The sequence below is a fragment of the Glycine soja genome, chromosome 7 (genome assembly GCF_004193775.1).
Source record: "Glycine soja cultivar W05 chromosome 7, ASM419377v2, whole genome shotgun sequence".
Classification (NCBI taxonomy): Eukaryota; Viridiplantae; Streptophyta; class Magnoliopsida; order Fabales; family Fabaceae; genus Glycine; species Glycine soja.
The window spans coordinates 42,344,759-42,358,751 of NC_041008.1; the positions used below are offsets into that span (position 1 = coordinate 42,344,759).

Consider the following 13,993-nt stretch of genomic DNA (forward strand, 5'->3'; position numbering starts at 1 on the left):
CTTCAAGATCAACTTGATGTGATTCTTGAAGGTCTTCCTAATGAATTTGAAAGTCTCGTAACCCTAATCAACTCAAAGATCGAATGGTTCGATTTAGAGGAAATTAGGGCCCTTCTTCTGGCTCATGAGCAGCGATTGGATAAGGCACGTATCACTGAAGAAGCTGCATCCCTCAATTTTACTCAATCTCAGCCAAATTCAAAAACCCCCAATTCTGTGAACCCTAATTCTGCGACAGAAACCCAGATTGCTCCTCAAGCCAATTGGACAACTGGGAACTCAAATTCAGGCAATTACGACTCTCAAAACAACAATTTCAAGAACAACAATCAATCTAGAGGCCGTGGAGGAAGAAATGGCCGTGGCAATCGTGGTGGTCGTGGGGGTCGTTCCACTGTTCAGTGTCAAGTCTGTCATCGCACAGGCCATGATGCTTCCTACTGTTATCACAGGTTTAATGCTGCTTATGGAAGCAATCAACCTTATGTTCATGGCAACCCTTATCAGTATGTAAGGAACACTACACCAAATAACAACAATTGGGCTCAAAGTAACCCTCAGTGGCAGCAAGCAGCACCTCAGGCCAACTTCACTGGATATGCACCTCAGACCAATTTCACTGGTTATGCTATGCACCCTACCATGAACAACAATCTTGACACAGCTGCTACTCAGCATGTTACTCTCATGCAACCTCCTCCAGGCTCTGCTCCTCCTCCTTCTCACCTTGAGCACATATTCCTTGGCAATAATCAAGGTTTGCGTGTCACTGGAATTTCCTCTTATGCTTTTCCTTCACCTTCTCATCCTCATCATACATTGCATTTAAATAATGTTTTGCATGTTCCTAGCATCAACAAAAATCTGATCAGTGTTTCAAAATTTGCATCTGATAATAATGCATACATTCAATTTCATCCATCTCACTTTGTCATGAAATCTCAGGACAATGATCAAATCTTGCTTCAAGGAAAATTGGAAAAGGCTGGACTTTATCCCATTCACTCTCAGTCATCAACTACTTCTAGTCTTTCTTCTAGACACCATTCTGTTCATTCTATTGTAACTAGTCACAATGACTTGTATTTTCAATGGCATCACAGGCTAGGCCATACAAATCTAAACACTATGAATAATGTCTTGAAATCATGTAATATGCCTACATTCAATAAAAACAAAACTGATTTTTGTATCTCTTGTTGTCTGGGCAAGTCACACAGATTGCCTTCCCAACTGTCTCAAAGCACTTATAATTCTCCTCTTGAGTTAATTTATTGTGATTTATGGGGTCCAGCCCCCATGCAGTCCTCTATGGGCTACAAATACTACATCTCATTCATTGATGCTTTTAGCAAATATATTTGGGTCTATTTTCTTCATGACAAATCAGAAACACTTACTATTTTCAAACAATTCAAAGCATTAGCTGAATTACAGCTTAACACTAAGATAAAAGCCATTCAATCTGACTGGGGGGGTGAATTCAGAAGTTTTACATCATATCTCAGTCAGTTAGGAATCATTCATCGCATTATCTGCCCTCACACCCACCATCAGAATGGTGTGGTCGAAAGAAAGCATAGGCACATTGTGGAGATGGGCCTCTCCTTACTCTCCCACTCCTCTCTCCCTTATCATTATTGGGACCATGCTTTTCATACTGCTGTGTACATCATAAACAGACTCCCTGCATCTCATAATCATTGCATTCCCCTCAAAGTTCTATTCAATAATGTTCCTGATTATAACTTCCTCAGAGCCTTTGGTTGTGCTTGTTATCCTCTTCTAACCCCTTACAACAATCCTAAGTTCCAATACAGGTTAAAAGAATGCATCTTTCTGGGCTATTCTACTTCTCACAGGGGTTACAAGTGTCTTGACAATAAGTCTGGCCGCATCTATATCTCCAAGGATGTGTTGTTTAATGAGAAGCACTTCCCTTATCAAATCACTCCACCTACCACCTGCTCTCCTAACCAAACAGTCACATCAGCAGCTCCCCTTGGAGTTGTCAACCATATTCCCCTACAAACTCCTCACACACCAAACAATCTCACACCAAACAACCAACCTACTCCTCACACACCAACTACCTTTCCCAGCCACACATCTTCACCATACATCAGTGCCTCTGCCTCTCCAACTCCAACCTTACCCTCCACAGCTTCCTCCACCATTGATCCTAACTCCACTCCCACTTCCTCTCCTTCACCTACAAGCAACACCCATCATATGCTTACAAGATCCAAAACTGGCCATCTCAAACCTCCTCTCTTTCCCACAATCAATCTAACAACCACTGAACCAACCACTGTGCAGCAAACTCTTTCATCTATCCACCGGACTGAAGCTATGCAACAAGAGTATCAAGCTCTTCAAGCTAACAAAACATGGAGCTTGGTACCTCTTCCTCCTCATAAAAGAGCCATCGGGTGCAAATGGATTTTCAGGATCAAAGAGAACCTGGATGGTACCATAAACAAATATAAAGCACGCTTGGTCGCCAAAGGATTCAACCAGAAATATGGTCAAGATTACAGTGACACCTACTCTCCAGTGGTGAAACCAATCACAGTGAGAACTGTCCTCACCATTGCTCTTACTTCCAAATGGCCCCTTATTCAACTTGATGTCAACAATGCCTTTCTTAATGGGCAACTCCATGAAGATGTCTACATGCAATAGCCTCAAGGCTTTATTCAGGGTGAATCCACTCTTGTATGCAAACTTCACAAGGCAATATATGGTTTAAAACAAGCCCCAAGGGCTTGGTATGAGAGTTTGACAAATACTCTCATCTCCTTTGGTTTTCAAAAATCCAAGTGTGATCCCTCTCTTCTCATATTCAACAAACATGGCTGCTGCCTGCTTATTCTCATTTATGTAGATGATATAATCATCACGGGTTCCTCCAACACTGCTATTAACCTCATTGTGAACAAGTTGAATGCTACCTTTTCTCTTAAGCAGCTTGGCACTCTTGAGTACTTTCTGGGCATAGAATGCAAGCTTACTCCATCTGGTGCTCTTCATTTATCTCAAGCTAAATACATTAGAGATATACTTCACAGAGCAGGCATGGAAGACTGCAAAGGGATTTCCACTCCTTTACCTGCAAATCTTAAGTTGTCCAAAACTGGTGCTGACCCTTTTGACAACCCCACTCTGTACAGAAGCATTGTAGGAGCCCTGCAGTATGCTACAATTACCAGACCTGAACTTGGATACTCAATCAGCAAGGTGTGTCAGTTTTTCGCTCAGCCACTGGTCTCTCATTGGAGTGCAGTCAAAAGGATCTTAAGATACTTAAAGGGCTCCATTGATCATGGTCTCACCCTTCTGCCTGCCACCACCAGTGCCCCTCTCAGCATTAATGCTTTCTGTGATGCAGATTGGGCCTCTGATATTGATGATAGGAGGTCCACTTCAGGTGCTTGTATCTTTTTTGGTCCTAATCTTGTGTCCTGGTGGTCTAAAAAGCAAACTCTGGTTGCTAAATCTAGTGCAGAGGCCGAATACAGGAGCCTAGCACATGCTGCATCTGAAGTTCTATGGCTCCAGTCTCTTCTCCATGAGCTCAAAGTTCCCATCCCTCCTCCAGTTATCTATTGTGACAACCAAAGTGTTGTTGCTATTAGTCACAACCCTGTGCTTCACTCCAGAACGAAACACATGGAATTAGACATTTTTTTTGTGAGGGAAAAGGTTTTGAACAAGTCTTTGGTTGTTTCCTACATTCCTGCACAACTCCAAGTTGCTGACATACTTACCAAATCACTCAGCAAGCATTTGTTCTACAACTTCCGCTCCAAACTCAGAGTACTTAGTACTGCTGAGCTTGTGGGGGGAGTGTTAGAGAGAAGTCTTAAATTCAGTTAGTTTTCAGTTAGTTGTAAAAACTGTTTGTGGTTACTATTAGTTGTCTCTTCTTAGTTAGTTAGTATGCTGTGATTCTGTTAGTTACTAACAGAATCAGTTAGTAATTGTTAGAGTCAGAGTTAGGCCTCATTGTGAACTCTGCTCTATATATAGACCTTTGTTGTAATCATCAAATCAATAATGAAAACACAATTATGATTTCTATCAGTTCTTTATCTCTCTCTAAATGTAACACAACACTAAAGCAATAGTAAATTAATCATAATTAATTTACTAATCAAGGTAGGGATTTAACAAAGCTCCTTAACGTAACATCAATCTTTTCTTTCTTCCAAGAATCAATAGAAGAATAGTAATGTAATATTTCCTTCCATTATTTATAGCTTAAGGTTAACTCTAGAGTATAGTATTATTGTCAAATTCTACTAAGCTAACATATTTAATCAATTAATGACTTAAGAAATTCTTTCCTTCTTTCATTCAATTGGTTTCGCCAAGGTCTTAATTCTATTATCGAGTTCAAACTTATTACTTATAGTTGATGAATTCTTTCTTGATTCATCATTAATTCTACAACTATTTAATCATATCCAATATTCATTCAAGTAATTCCCTAAGACATTAGGTGTCAGAAATTAAAATATAACAAATAACTTGTTAATTATTATGATAATCTCATGTCAAAGGAAATTATTATATTTTTTCTTAAGAACTTCCTATTGACTTAGCAAAGAAATATTAACTATTATAAATCCTCAATTAAGTCACTTCAATGATAACATCCACATATACATCATCTATATATGCAATTTAATAAATGATATCTATTAATCTTTATCCAATAAAGACTATTACATATATATTGATCTATCCGGATTATTGATGACCTATCCATAATAATCTTACAATGAAGAACAATTTAGATTAAAATTATAAAGGACTATTTTTTTTTAAGAACTTCCTATTGACTTAGCAAAGAAATATTAACTATTAGAAATCCTCAATTAAGTCACTTCAATGATGACATCCACATATACATCATCTATATATGCAATTTAATAAATGATATCTATTAATATTTATCCAATAAAGACTATTACATATATATTGATCTATCCGGATTATTGATGACCTATCCACAATAATCCTACAATTAAGAACAATTTAGATTAAAATTATAAAGGACTTGTTTCTCATTATGGTAATTTCTATCATGATAATAAGTCACTAATTTTAATTAAGGACTTGTCAAATTAACAATTTAATAAAACAATAAATATGATAATAAAATAAAGAACAATTCTTTACTAAAATTGATAACATGATGGATTGGATCTTAGACATACATATTTATCCCTAACATATTTAACTCTTTAAGACATAATTTTTTTTAAAATAAAAAATCATAATAAACTTTAATAAGCTTAATATTTTTTATGACAAAAATTGCTCAATTAAAAATATAATCAGTTCCTTCCTCAATTTTAATATAATTATATTTAATATGCTACTTGATATTTTAAAAATTAATATAATTATCTAATAATTTTATTTTAATATAGAAAGTAGAAGTGGACCGCGAGGTCGTGGGTTTCATGTAGGGGTGTTAGTGGTGCGATTTAGTTTTGTTTTTAGACAAAATGTCATTTGAACCAAACATAAAATAAAGATGTGGTTTTCTTTGGTTTAGTTCGATTTCAAGGTCTTTTTTATTTTTTAAATTCATTATCATAATTTAAATCTATGAACTAAACTTACATAATTATAATATATATATATATATATATATATATATATATATATATATATATATATTATCATGATAATTTGTGTATCACTTGATATTTAATAATATTTTTCTACAATATTAGTACATAATTTTTTAACATATGAAAGTAAAATATACATATTGATTATAAAGTAAAGGAAAAATAATAAATTATTTAATATTTATTATTAAATATAACAATAAAAATCAATATAATTATAGTATACAATTTGTTTGGTCTGATTCAATTTTTTATAACAAGGTCTAAAAATCAAACCAAACCACAAAAAAATGCGATTTTTAATTTTTTTTTGTTTTCGTAAGTTTTGATTATTTTGGATTGATTTAGTGGTTTAGAAATGGTTTGAATCAGTTTTGAACACTCTTACTTTTGTGCATCATGATGATCAGTTGTAGAGTTAGACTCTAGGTTTAGTTTCTCACCACCACAAGACTGCACCAACAACCACCATAGATCAAATGAGATAGTGTAAGAGAGCAAGGGAACTAGAGCAATGCCCCACAGGGAGGGGAAGAGGGAGAGCGTGAAGGGAGGGGTAAAAACATAAAAAAAGAATCTATAAACCAATTTTTATTGTTTTTCATGAGGGGTGTAAGACGGTTTTAAAATGATGTAAAAAACCAATCCGGTCTAATTTTTACCAAATACATTTCCATTTCAAAATTATATTTTAAAACATAAAATTGAAAATTGACAATCACTCCAGATGGACCTAAGTTACTCACATGACTGATTTTTATTAAATAACTCATTTACCTTCAATTAAATTAAGGAGAAAATAGTACTTCCACTCTCCATTTATTTATTTATTTTTATACAACTCCTTCTAGTTTCTTAAAGAAATACTTATTATTTAGTTAAGTGACATACATCTCTTATTTTATATTATTATATAAGTTTAATAATCATGCAAATAATATAAAACTTTTTATATTATTAATGTACTTTTTTCTTCTCTTATTATATTTAATCATTTAACTTCTATTAATTTTTTTTATCACATTATTTATTATTTATTATTTTTTTTTCTTTCTTTATTTATTTTTTCTCATTATCTCTCCCTCTCTCTCTTTCTTAAGTAGCATATCTAGAAGTAAGTATCTTTTAAAAATAACAAATGCTAAGTGCTAACCAATGTTTTAGATTAAAAAATTAAAAATTAGCATGAATGCAAATCTACTTTAAAAATTAGAGTGTGTGAATGTGATTCAATATCAACTGAGGTGAGTTAATGGCAAATTTCCCTTAAAATTAAATTACTAATACATATAATAAGTCGAAGTGAAAAAAAAAAAAACATGGTGGCTGTGGGAGTGAGAAGTGATGCCCATGCTTATTTTGCTTTTGCCACCGTCAAGGGGAGTAAGGACTAAGGAGCAGCATTGACCTGTCCACAGCCTACAAGAGTGTGATGCGCGTAATACCCAAACTTTCACCAAAATAGGTATCTTTTCAATTCAACTGCTTATAATGTTTAATGTTCACTCTCTCAATTTTCCTTCACGTGTCTCAATCTCAAATTTCACCCTTGTAAATTGTTTGTTCATATACAATCGAATAATCTTCTTCGGTATGTATGTATATGTAATGTGTGCATCTGCAAAAGCGAAACTACCCGAGTATGGTTTGTTATTATAATAATTGCCCTTGCTTTTACAGGGGAGGCTGTTGTTCTTGTCTTGATTGAAACTTAAAAGGTTGTTTCTCATTCACCAGTGGATTTTTTTTTTTCTTTTTTGAATTTTCTGATGGCTGTACTGTACACTGGGAAAATTAGGATCTAGGTTCACTAATCAAACGGTTTAGGTTTTGATGATAAAATGCAAACATAGGCATAATAAACTTACCACCTTCACTTTTTGACTACAAGTTCCAAATTCTGATGGCTCCTCGCATTGCAAAGGTAGGGGGAAGGTTATTGTACGCGGCCTCCCCCTTGCATATGCAAAGAGACTGCTTCTGGATTCGAACCCATGACCGACCAGTCACAATTGGCAACTTTAGGGTTGCGCTAGGGCTCGCCCTCACACCAGGTATAATAAATTACAGTAAAAAAAAATGTTCATCATGTGTTTTTTTAACCCTTGAAACAGTCACGGTGGTAAGTTGTCATTGCAAGTTAGCTACCAAATACCTGCATTTTGGCTCTTCAGCATAGAATTGTAAACAAAATTGGTTGTATTTTTACTTTTTCAATGTACATTGCAATGAATGAGGTTCCTGCCATTATATAGTAGGAGAGGTTTAGATGTATATAACCTTACCTCATCCCCTTATTTTCCATTGAGTACTCAACATTTGTGTAGTTAATGAGTCTCCTTTATATTTAATGGAGTATTATTCTCTTCTTTTCTTTTGCCAGAAACAAAACCCTTCTTTTCCTCCTGTATGTTTTGCTGATTGTCAAGACATACAATATTGAGATTGGCTAAATCTCTGTCATTGCCCTTCCTTGCAATATTATTGACTTTTCATTCCATCCTATAAAGTGGACACACCATTTTGGTATGTGGTGTGGCATGGCGGACACAATAATTGATAACACATGTTCACCATGCAAGTGACAAGTCCACTTGAAAAGAAAATATTCTGCTCCTACACGGCGAAGACACAGTTGGACACAACCATTAAAAATTAAAAGAAGAAGAAAAAATGGTTTGGTTTGTGTAAAACTTTTAAGAAACTTTAAATAATAGAAAAGAATAAGGCAGGAGTGCCTTTTGCTTTCCCCAACTTTTTTGCTTCATTTTTTCACATATGGCATAAATTAAGATATTTTGAATCTAAAACCTTAAATAAATGATATTATGAACTGTGGAACTTTTTCCTTAAATTTTCAAGGATGCACACAAATATAGAATTTGGAATGTCCCTGTGTTTGTGCCCCATAGGTTCCATCTTATCTCCCTAGATTGTTGGATGAGTTTTGACAATACTATATTATCATGTGGTTACCTTATTTTCACGCTATCTGTATTATATAATTGAAATTTTAGTGGCCAAACATGTCACTGTTATGGCCAATAGCATGTTGTGAAAGCTCTGTATCTGCCTTATTCTGATCTTTGAGATTTTTTTAATTGATAAGTATTGTGTTAGATTTTGTACTGAACCAAAACCAGAAGAAGAGTGATTTTAGCCCTTCCACTTTTGGAAACACGTATGTAGATCTCAGCAATCTTTGTACATGTTTTATTATGCATACACTGGTGTTAGCTTACATGGTTCTGTGTCCTTAAGTGATTAAATTGTAGATTCCCTGTATTTATTTTGCGTGAACTGGATTTATTATACACACTTTGTATCCTCTTAAATCTTCATTATAAAAAAGCCAAAAATAGCACCTACATACATCAATATTATCAATTGCGGATGGCAGTCAATGGCGAAAAGCCAAAAATCCATCATACAACATGGCTGATGACATTGCGGACAAATAGTGGAAGCATGACAGAAGAATTAAAAAAAATATATGTATATGCAATACACATACACACACATATCTGCTAAATAGTATATACAATAAATTATAAAAAATAATAGCATATATGAAGATAAAAAAAATTTAGAAATATATCCTATGAAATAAAATTCATCAAAGTCATAAACTAACAAGAATAGATAAACACTGCACAACTAAAAATGTCCTAGAAGTTGGAGGGAGACGATGAAGTAAAAAAAAGGTGGGTGGATCATGAAAATGAGAAAAACAGAAAAAAGAAGGAAAAAAGATGATGAAAAAGATGGTGACAAAAACAAAGGAAAAAAAGAAACTTGAAGAGACTGAAGAAAAAAGAGCAAATGAAGAATTGAGAAGAAATGAAAAGAAAAACAGAAAAAAGGAAAGAAGAGATTTAACTTTCACAGTGGTTGCCGGAGTTTGGGTTGTTGTAGCTGGAATTGCTGGTGGGTGGTGGAGGGAAAGGATGAGTGACAATTGCCCCAGGAAAGAGTGGGAGAAGATAACACACAGGACAGGAGAGTGAAGGAAGGCTTTAAAAACCCCCTTTGAAACTCTTCAAAATACAACTAAAAAAAGGGTCCATGTCTGCCATGGATGACAGCCGCAAAACATGAAATGGCAGAAGACAGCATCAAGGCAGGTGGCCAATGATGGTTGTTCAGAACTTCCCACTATTCTGTTATGGTGGGGTCATACCACCATTTAACAACTATGACACATGCAACACATATTTGTATGTATGTTAATGGGGAAATATTATTGATTAGGAAACACAAGCAGTGTTCATATCTGAATCCGTGGGTATGCATATATGTGCAATAAGTCAATAGCAAAGAACTGACTCATTCTCTTTGACAAACCGATCAGGAAGTCCCAAAGCTCTCTCTAAGATCAAGTAATTTATTTGAACAGTGATACTTAACAGAATTAATACAAATGACATATTCACAGGTCTCACAATTCCCTTTCTACAATCTACAAGATGTATGTTGTGTGTGGGTCTAGTTTGGAAACATTAGGTCCCTTCATTCTTGTTTTGTCAGGTGCTCATTTTCCTTGAGAACAACCTTTTCAAGGTTTTGGGTGAGCATTGGTTGTGTGTCTGCCATCCTAACTGTATAGTAGTTTCTGATGACTCATTTAAAGATTTTGGTAAAAGATATTAGGCTAAAGTTTGCTGGCAAGATGTAGTTGATACAGTCCTTTTTTCTGGCTGAATGGTTACATTTTTAAGGGTGTCTTTCCTCTTCAACATGTTTGAGGATATGGTTATGCTTTTGTTTCTGGAGTTTTGCTCACAGCTGTTTCAAATGAGGTGTTATTTAGTGTTCAACCTTGTTTTAGTCAAGTTTTTTGTGGTTCCCTATTCTACTTTTTTTTTTTCTTTTTAAGAGGATTTCTTAATTTCCCCTATTTGTACTTTCCCCTGTTGACAGTTTTTCTTTATCAATACAAAAGATTTGTTATGCATTACTTCCAAAGGCTGTATATGGTATAGTAGCAGCCTTTATTGATGTGTTGTTTTCTTTAATTCTTTTAATTTTTCTTTTAGATGGAAGAAGTTTGTCTGAATAGTGAGCCACTTTTTGATGAACGCAATGAGGTTGATGTTGAGGGGAACTCTTCTATCGCAGAACATGATCTTGAATCTTTAAACTCACAAACGAATAACTCTCCACTTCCAACTGTGGGTCTGGAGTTTGATTCCTTTGATGAAGTTTACAACTTCTACAATATCTATGCAAAGGAATAAGGCTTTGGTATCAGAGTGAGCAATTCATGGTTTAGATCGGAAAAAAAAAGAGTGCTATAGAGCAAAACTTAGCTGCAGTAGTGCTGGTTTTAAGAAAAAAAGTGAAGCCAATAATCCAAGACCAAAAACAAGAACTGGTTGTCCTGCAATGATAGTGATTAGAATGGTTGAGTCCAAGAGATGGAGAATAGTGGAAGTTGAGCTTCAACACGACCATCAAGTGAGTCCACAGAGCAAACGGTTTTACAAGTCACATAAGGAAATGATTCTTGAAGCCAGCAAATCACGACCACTGCCAGAGCCTGTAACAGAAGTACACACCATTAGGTTGTATAAACCACTTTCATGGATGTTGATTACAATGGTTACTCAAATTTTGAAGAAAGTCATGACACCAATTTTGATAAATTGAAATATTTGGAACATAGAGAAGGGGATGGCAGAGCTATATATAATTATTTTTGCCGGATGAAGTTGACCGATCCAAATTTATTTTACTTGTTTGATATTGATGATGATGGGCATCTAAAAAATGTTTTCTGGGCTGATTCCAGGCCAAGGATTGCTTATAATTACTTTAATGACACAGTTACAATAGACACAAATTGTTTGGCAAACAAATATGAGATCCCTTTGATGTCATTTGTTGGTATAAACCATCATGGACATTCTGTTCTATTGGGATGTGGCTTCCTTGGACATGAATCAGTGGATTATTTTGTATGGATATTCAAGGCATGGCTTCAGTGTATGCTTGGTCGTCCTCCACATGTTATTACTGACCAGTGCAAGCCATTGCAAATTGCAGTTGCTCGGGTTTTCCCTCATGCTCGTCATTGTTATTCTTTGCAGTATATCATGCAAAGAGTTCCAGAAAAGTTGGGAGGGTTGCAAGGATATGGACCAATCAGAAGAAAGCTGTATAATGCTGTCTATGAGTCATTAAAGATAGTTGAGTTTGAATCTTCTTGGGCTGATATGATTAAATGTCATGGACTGGTAGATAACAAGTGGCTTCAGACATTGTATAAAGATAGGCATCTATGGGTTCCTGTTTATCTAAAAGATGCTTTTTTTATAGGACTGATCCCAACTAAAGAAAACAGGGCCTTACGACGTTTTTGATGGATATGTGCATAAATACACATCCTTTAAGGAATTTCTTGACAAGTATGACTTGGCTCTGCACAGGAAGCACTTGAAAGAAGCCATGGCGGATTTGGAGTCTAGAAAAGTAAGCTTTGAATTGAAAACGAGATGTAATTTTGAGGTCCAGCTTGCAAAGGGGTTTACAAAAGAAATCTTTCAAAAGTTTCAATCTGAGGTTGATGGCATGTACTCTTGCTTCAACACAAGACAGGTAAGTGTCAATGGATCTATAATAACATACATTGTGAAAGAAAGTGTTGAAGTTGAGGGGAATGAGAAGGGAGTTAAAAGTTTTGAAGACTTATACGAGACTACAGAATTGGATATTCGTTGCATTTGCAGTTTGTTCAATTACAAAGGATATCTGTGCAAGCATGCATTGAATGTTCTCAATTATAACAGCATTGAGGAAATCCCATCTCAGTACATCCTGAACCGTTGGAGAAGGGATTTCAAGCAAACGTTTAATCAATTCCATGTCTCTGATAACATTGATACCTACAACCCTGTGGACTTGTATACTCATCTGTTCAACAGTGCTCTTCCAGTGTTAGAAGTAGGGGCACAGTCACGGGAACATTATATGGTTGCTGTATAAGAACTGGAGGAGTTGTTAGGCAAGTTTGATATAGAGGACTATAACTTATTGTAAACAATTAATACAAGATCCCCATCCCCTAGTTATAATGATGTTACTTCTAATTGACTGTTTATAACTCTCCCGTGGTTGGTTTATTCCAAGTTTTTGTGCTACAGGTGATTGTATAAAACGAAATGCCAGTGGCTCAGTGCCAATTACATAACATTTTTCTTTTAAATGATTTGGACTGTGTTGATACTAATACATTTGCAAGAGTTCTAGCTTTTCACCTTCCTTTAAATTGTATCAGGCATTGTTACTATGATTCCATTAAGTGATTCCATTTCAGATTAAAGCTTGCAATGGCCTTTAATGGATAAAATGGTAATCAAAACCAGAATGGCCTTTATGCTGAGCACTATGTTCTGTTTCAAAGTAATTTACCCAACTACTACTATTGCATATTCAGTGAGTTGGTGAAACACTAAGATGTGTTTGAATAACTGTTTGCACACGCGCTTCAATGTATCCAAACGGAAAAACTTCTCTCTGTATGGATTGAAATGAACGGACGCTTGAGGTGTTGGAAAGGAAATCCAAACACACTATAATATGCTCACAAACGTTATACGATCAATGCACCGTTTGAGAAAATGAGATTCACTTTGTTCACAAACGTTATACGGTCAGTGCACTGTTTGAATTTTACTTAAGGAAGTTTACTATTTTTATTTAAATAAAAAAAATTCCTATTAAGATTTTTTTTTATTAAAGTTATGCTAAAATCAAAGTATGTTAAATATTATTATGCTTGAGATTAAAATATCAGAAAAAAGGAAGTTAGTTGACATGTTTGGTCACGGGATAATATGTTATATTATCATTAGAAGAAGAAAAAAAGCTTTTTAACAAAAACAATTCCAAAAAAGAATAATTCTAGCAAGACGCTTATGAGTTATGATTTTTTTTAACACACTTTATTATTAATTAAAATATGTGAGTCCTATTAAATAAAGGATGAGACTCATATAATTTAATTAGAGACTTAAGTTTTACCTAATAATAAAAGAGTTTGTTGGAAGTGTCGTGTCAAAAAGTGTGCAGTGTCTTTTTTTTTTTTTTAACGAAAAAATTGTTAACAATACATCTTTTATCATGGGTTAAAATTTAAAGCAGTCAGTTTTAAGACTTTATACATCTAATCAATTAGAAATCACTAAGTATATTTTTAAAAAATAATAATATAAAAATAAATAACTTTTAATTATATGACAATTTATTATTAGATAACAATTAAAAAATTTACAATGTCAATACATTTTACTAATTAAATTCTTTATCATAGCTACCCTTATATTATAAATTAGAGTCCTCGTTCA

At 34.5% G+C, this 13,993-nt stretch overlaps 1 protein-coding gene across 3 annotated transcripts; it reads left to right on the forward strand.

Moving 5' to 3' along the window:
* The first annotated feature begins 6,978 nt into the window (after positions 1-6,978).
* LOC114419822 (protein FAR1-RELATED SEQUENCE 6-like) lies at positions 6,979-12,908 on the forward strand. Of its 3 annotated transcripts, none has more exons than XR_003668308.1 (3): positions 6,979-7,113; positions 7,329-7,702; positions 10,685-12,908. XR_003668308.1 is itself a non-coding variant. In XM_028385620.1 (2 exons), the coding sequence occupies exon 2, from the start codon at positions 11,231-11,233 to the stop codon at positions 12,008-12,010; it is 780 nt and encodes a 259-aa protein (XP_028241421.1). In that variant the 5' UTR covers positions 6,979-7,113; positions 10,685-11,230; the 3' UTR covers positions 12,011-12,908. The 3 variants fall into 3 exon arrangements, 1 of the variants encoding a protein (XP_028241421.1); XR_003668309.1 differs by having other exon boundaries at positions 7,540-7,702; XM_028385620.1 differs by lacking the exon at positions 7,329-7,702.
* Positions 12,909-13,993: the final 1,085 nt, after the last annotated feature.

Coding starts and splice junctions, on each gene's coding strand:
- LOC114419822 (XM_028385620.1), top strand. CDS start 11,231: ATGGATGTTGATTACAATGGTTACTCAAATTTTGAAGAAAGTCATGAC.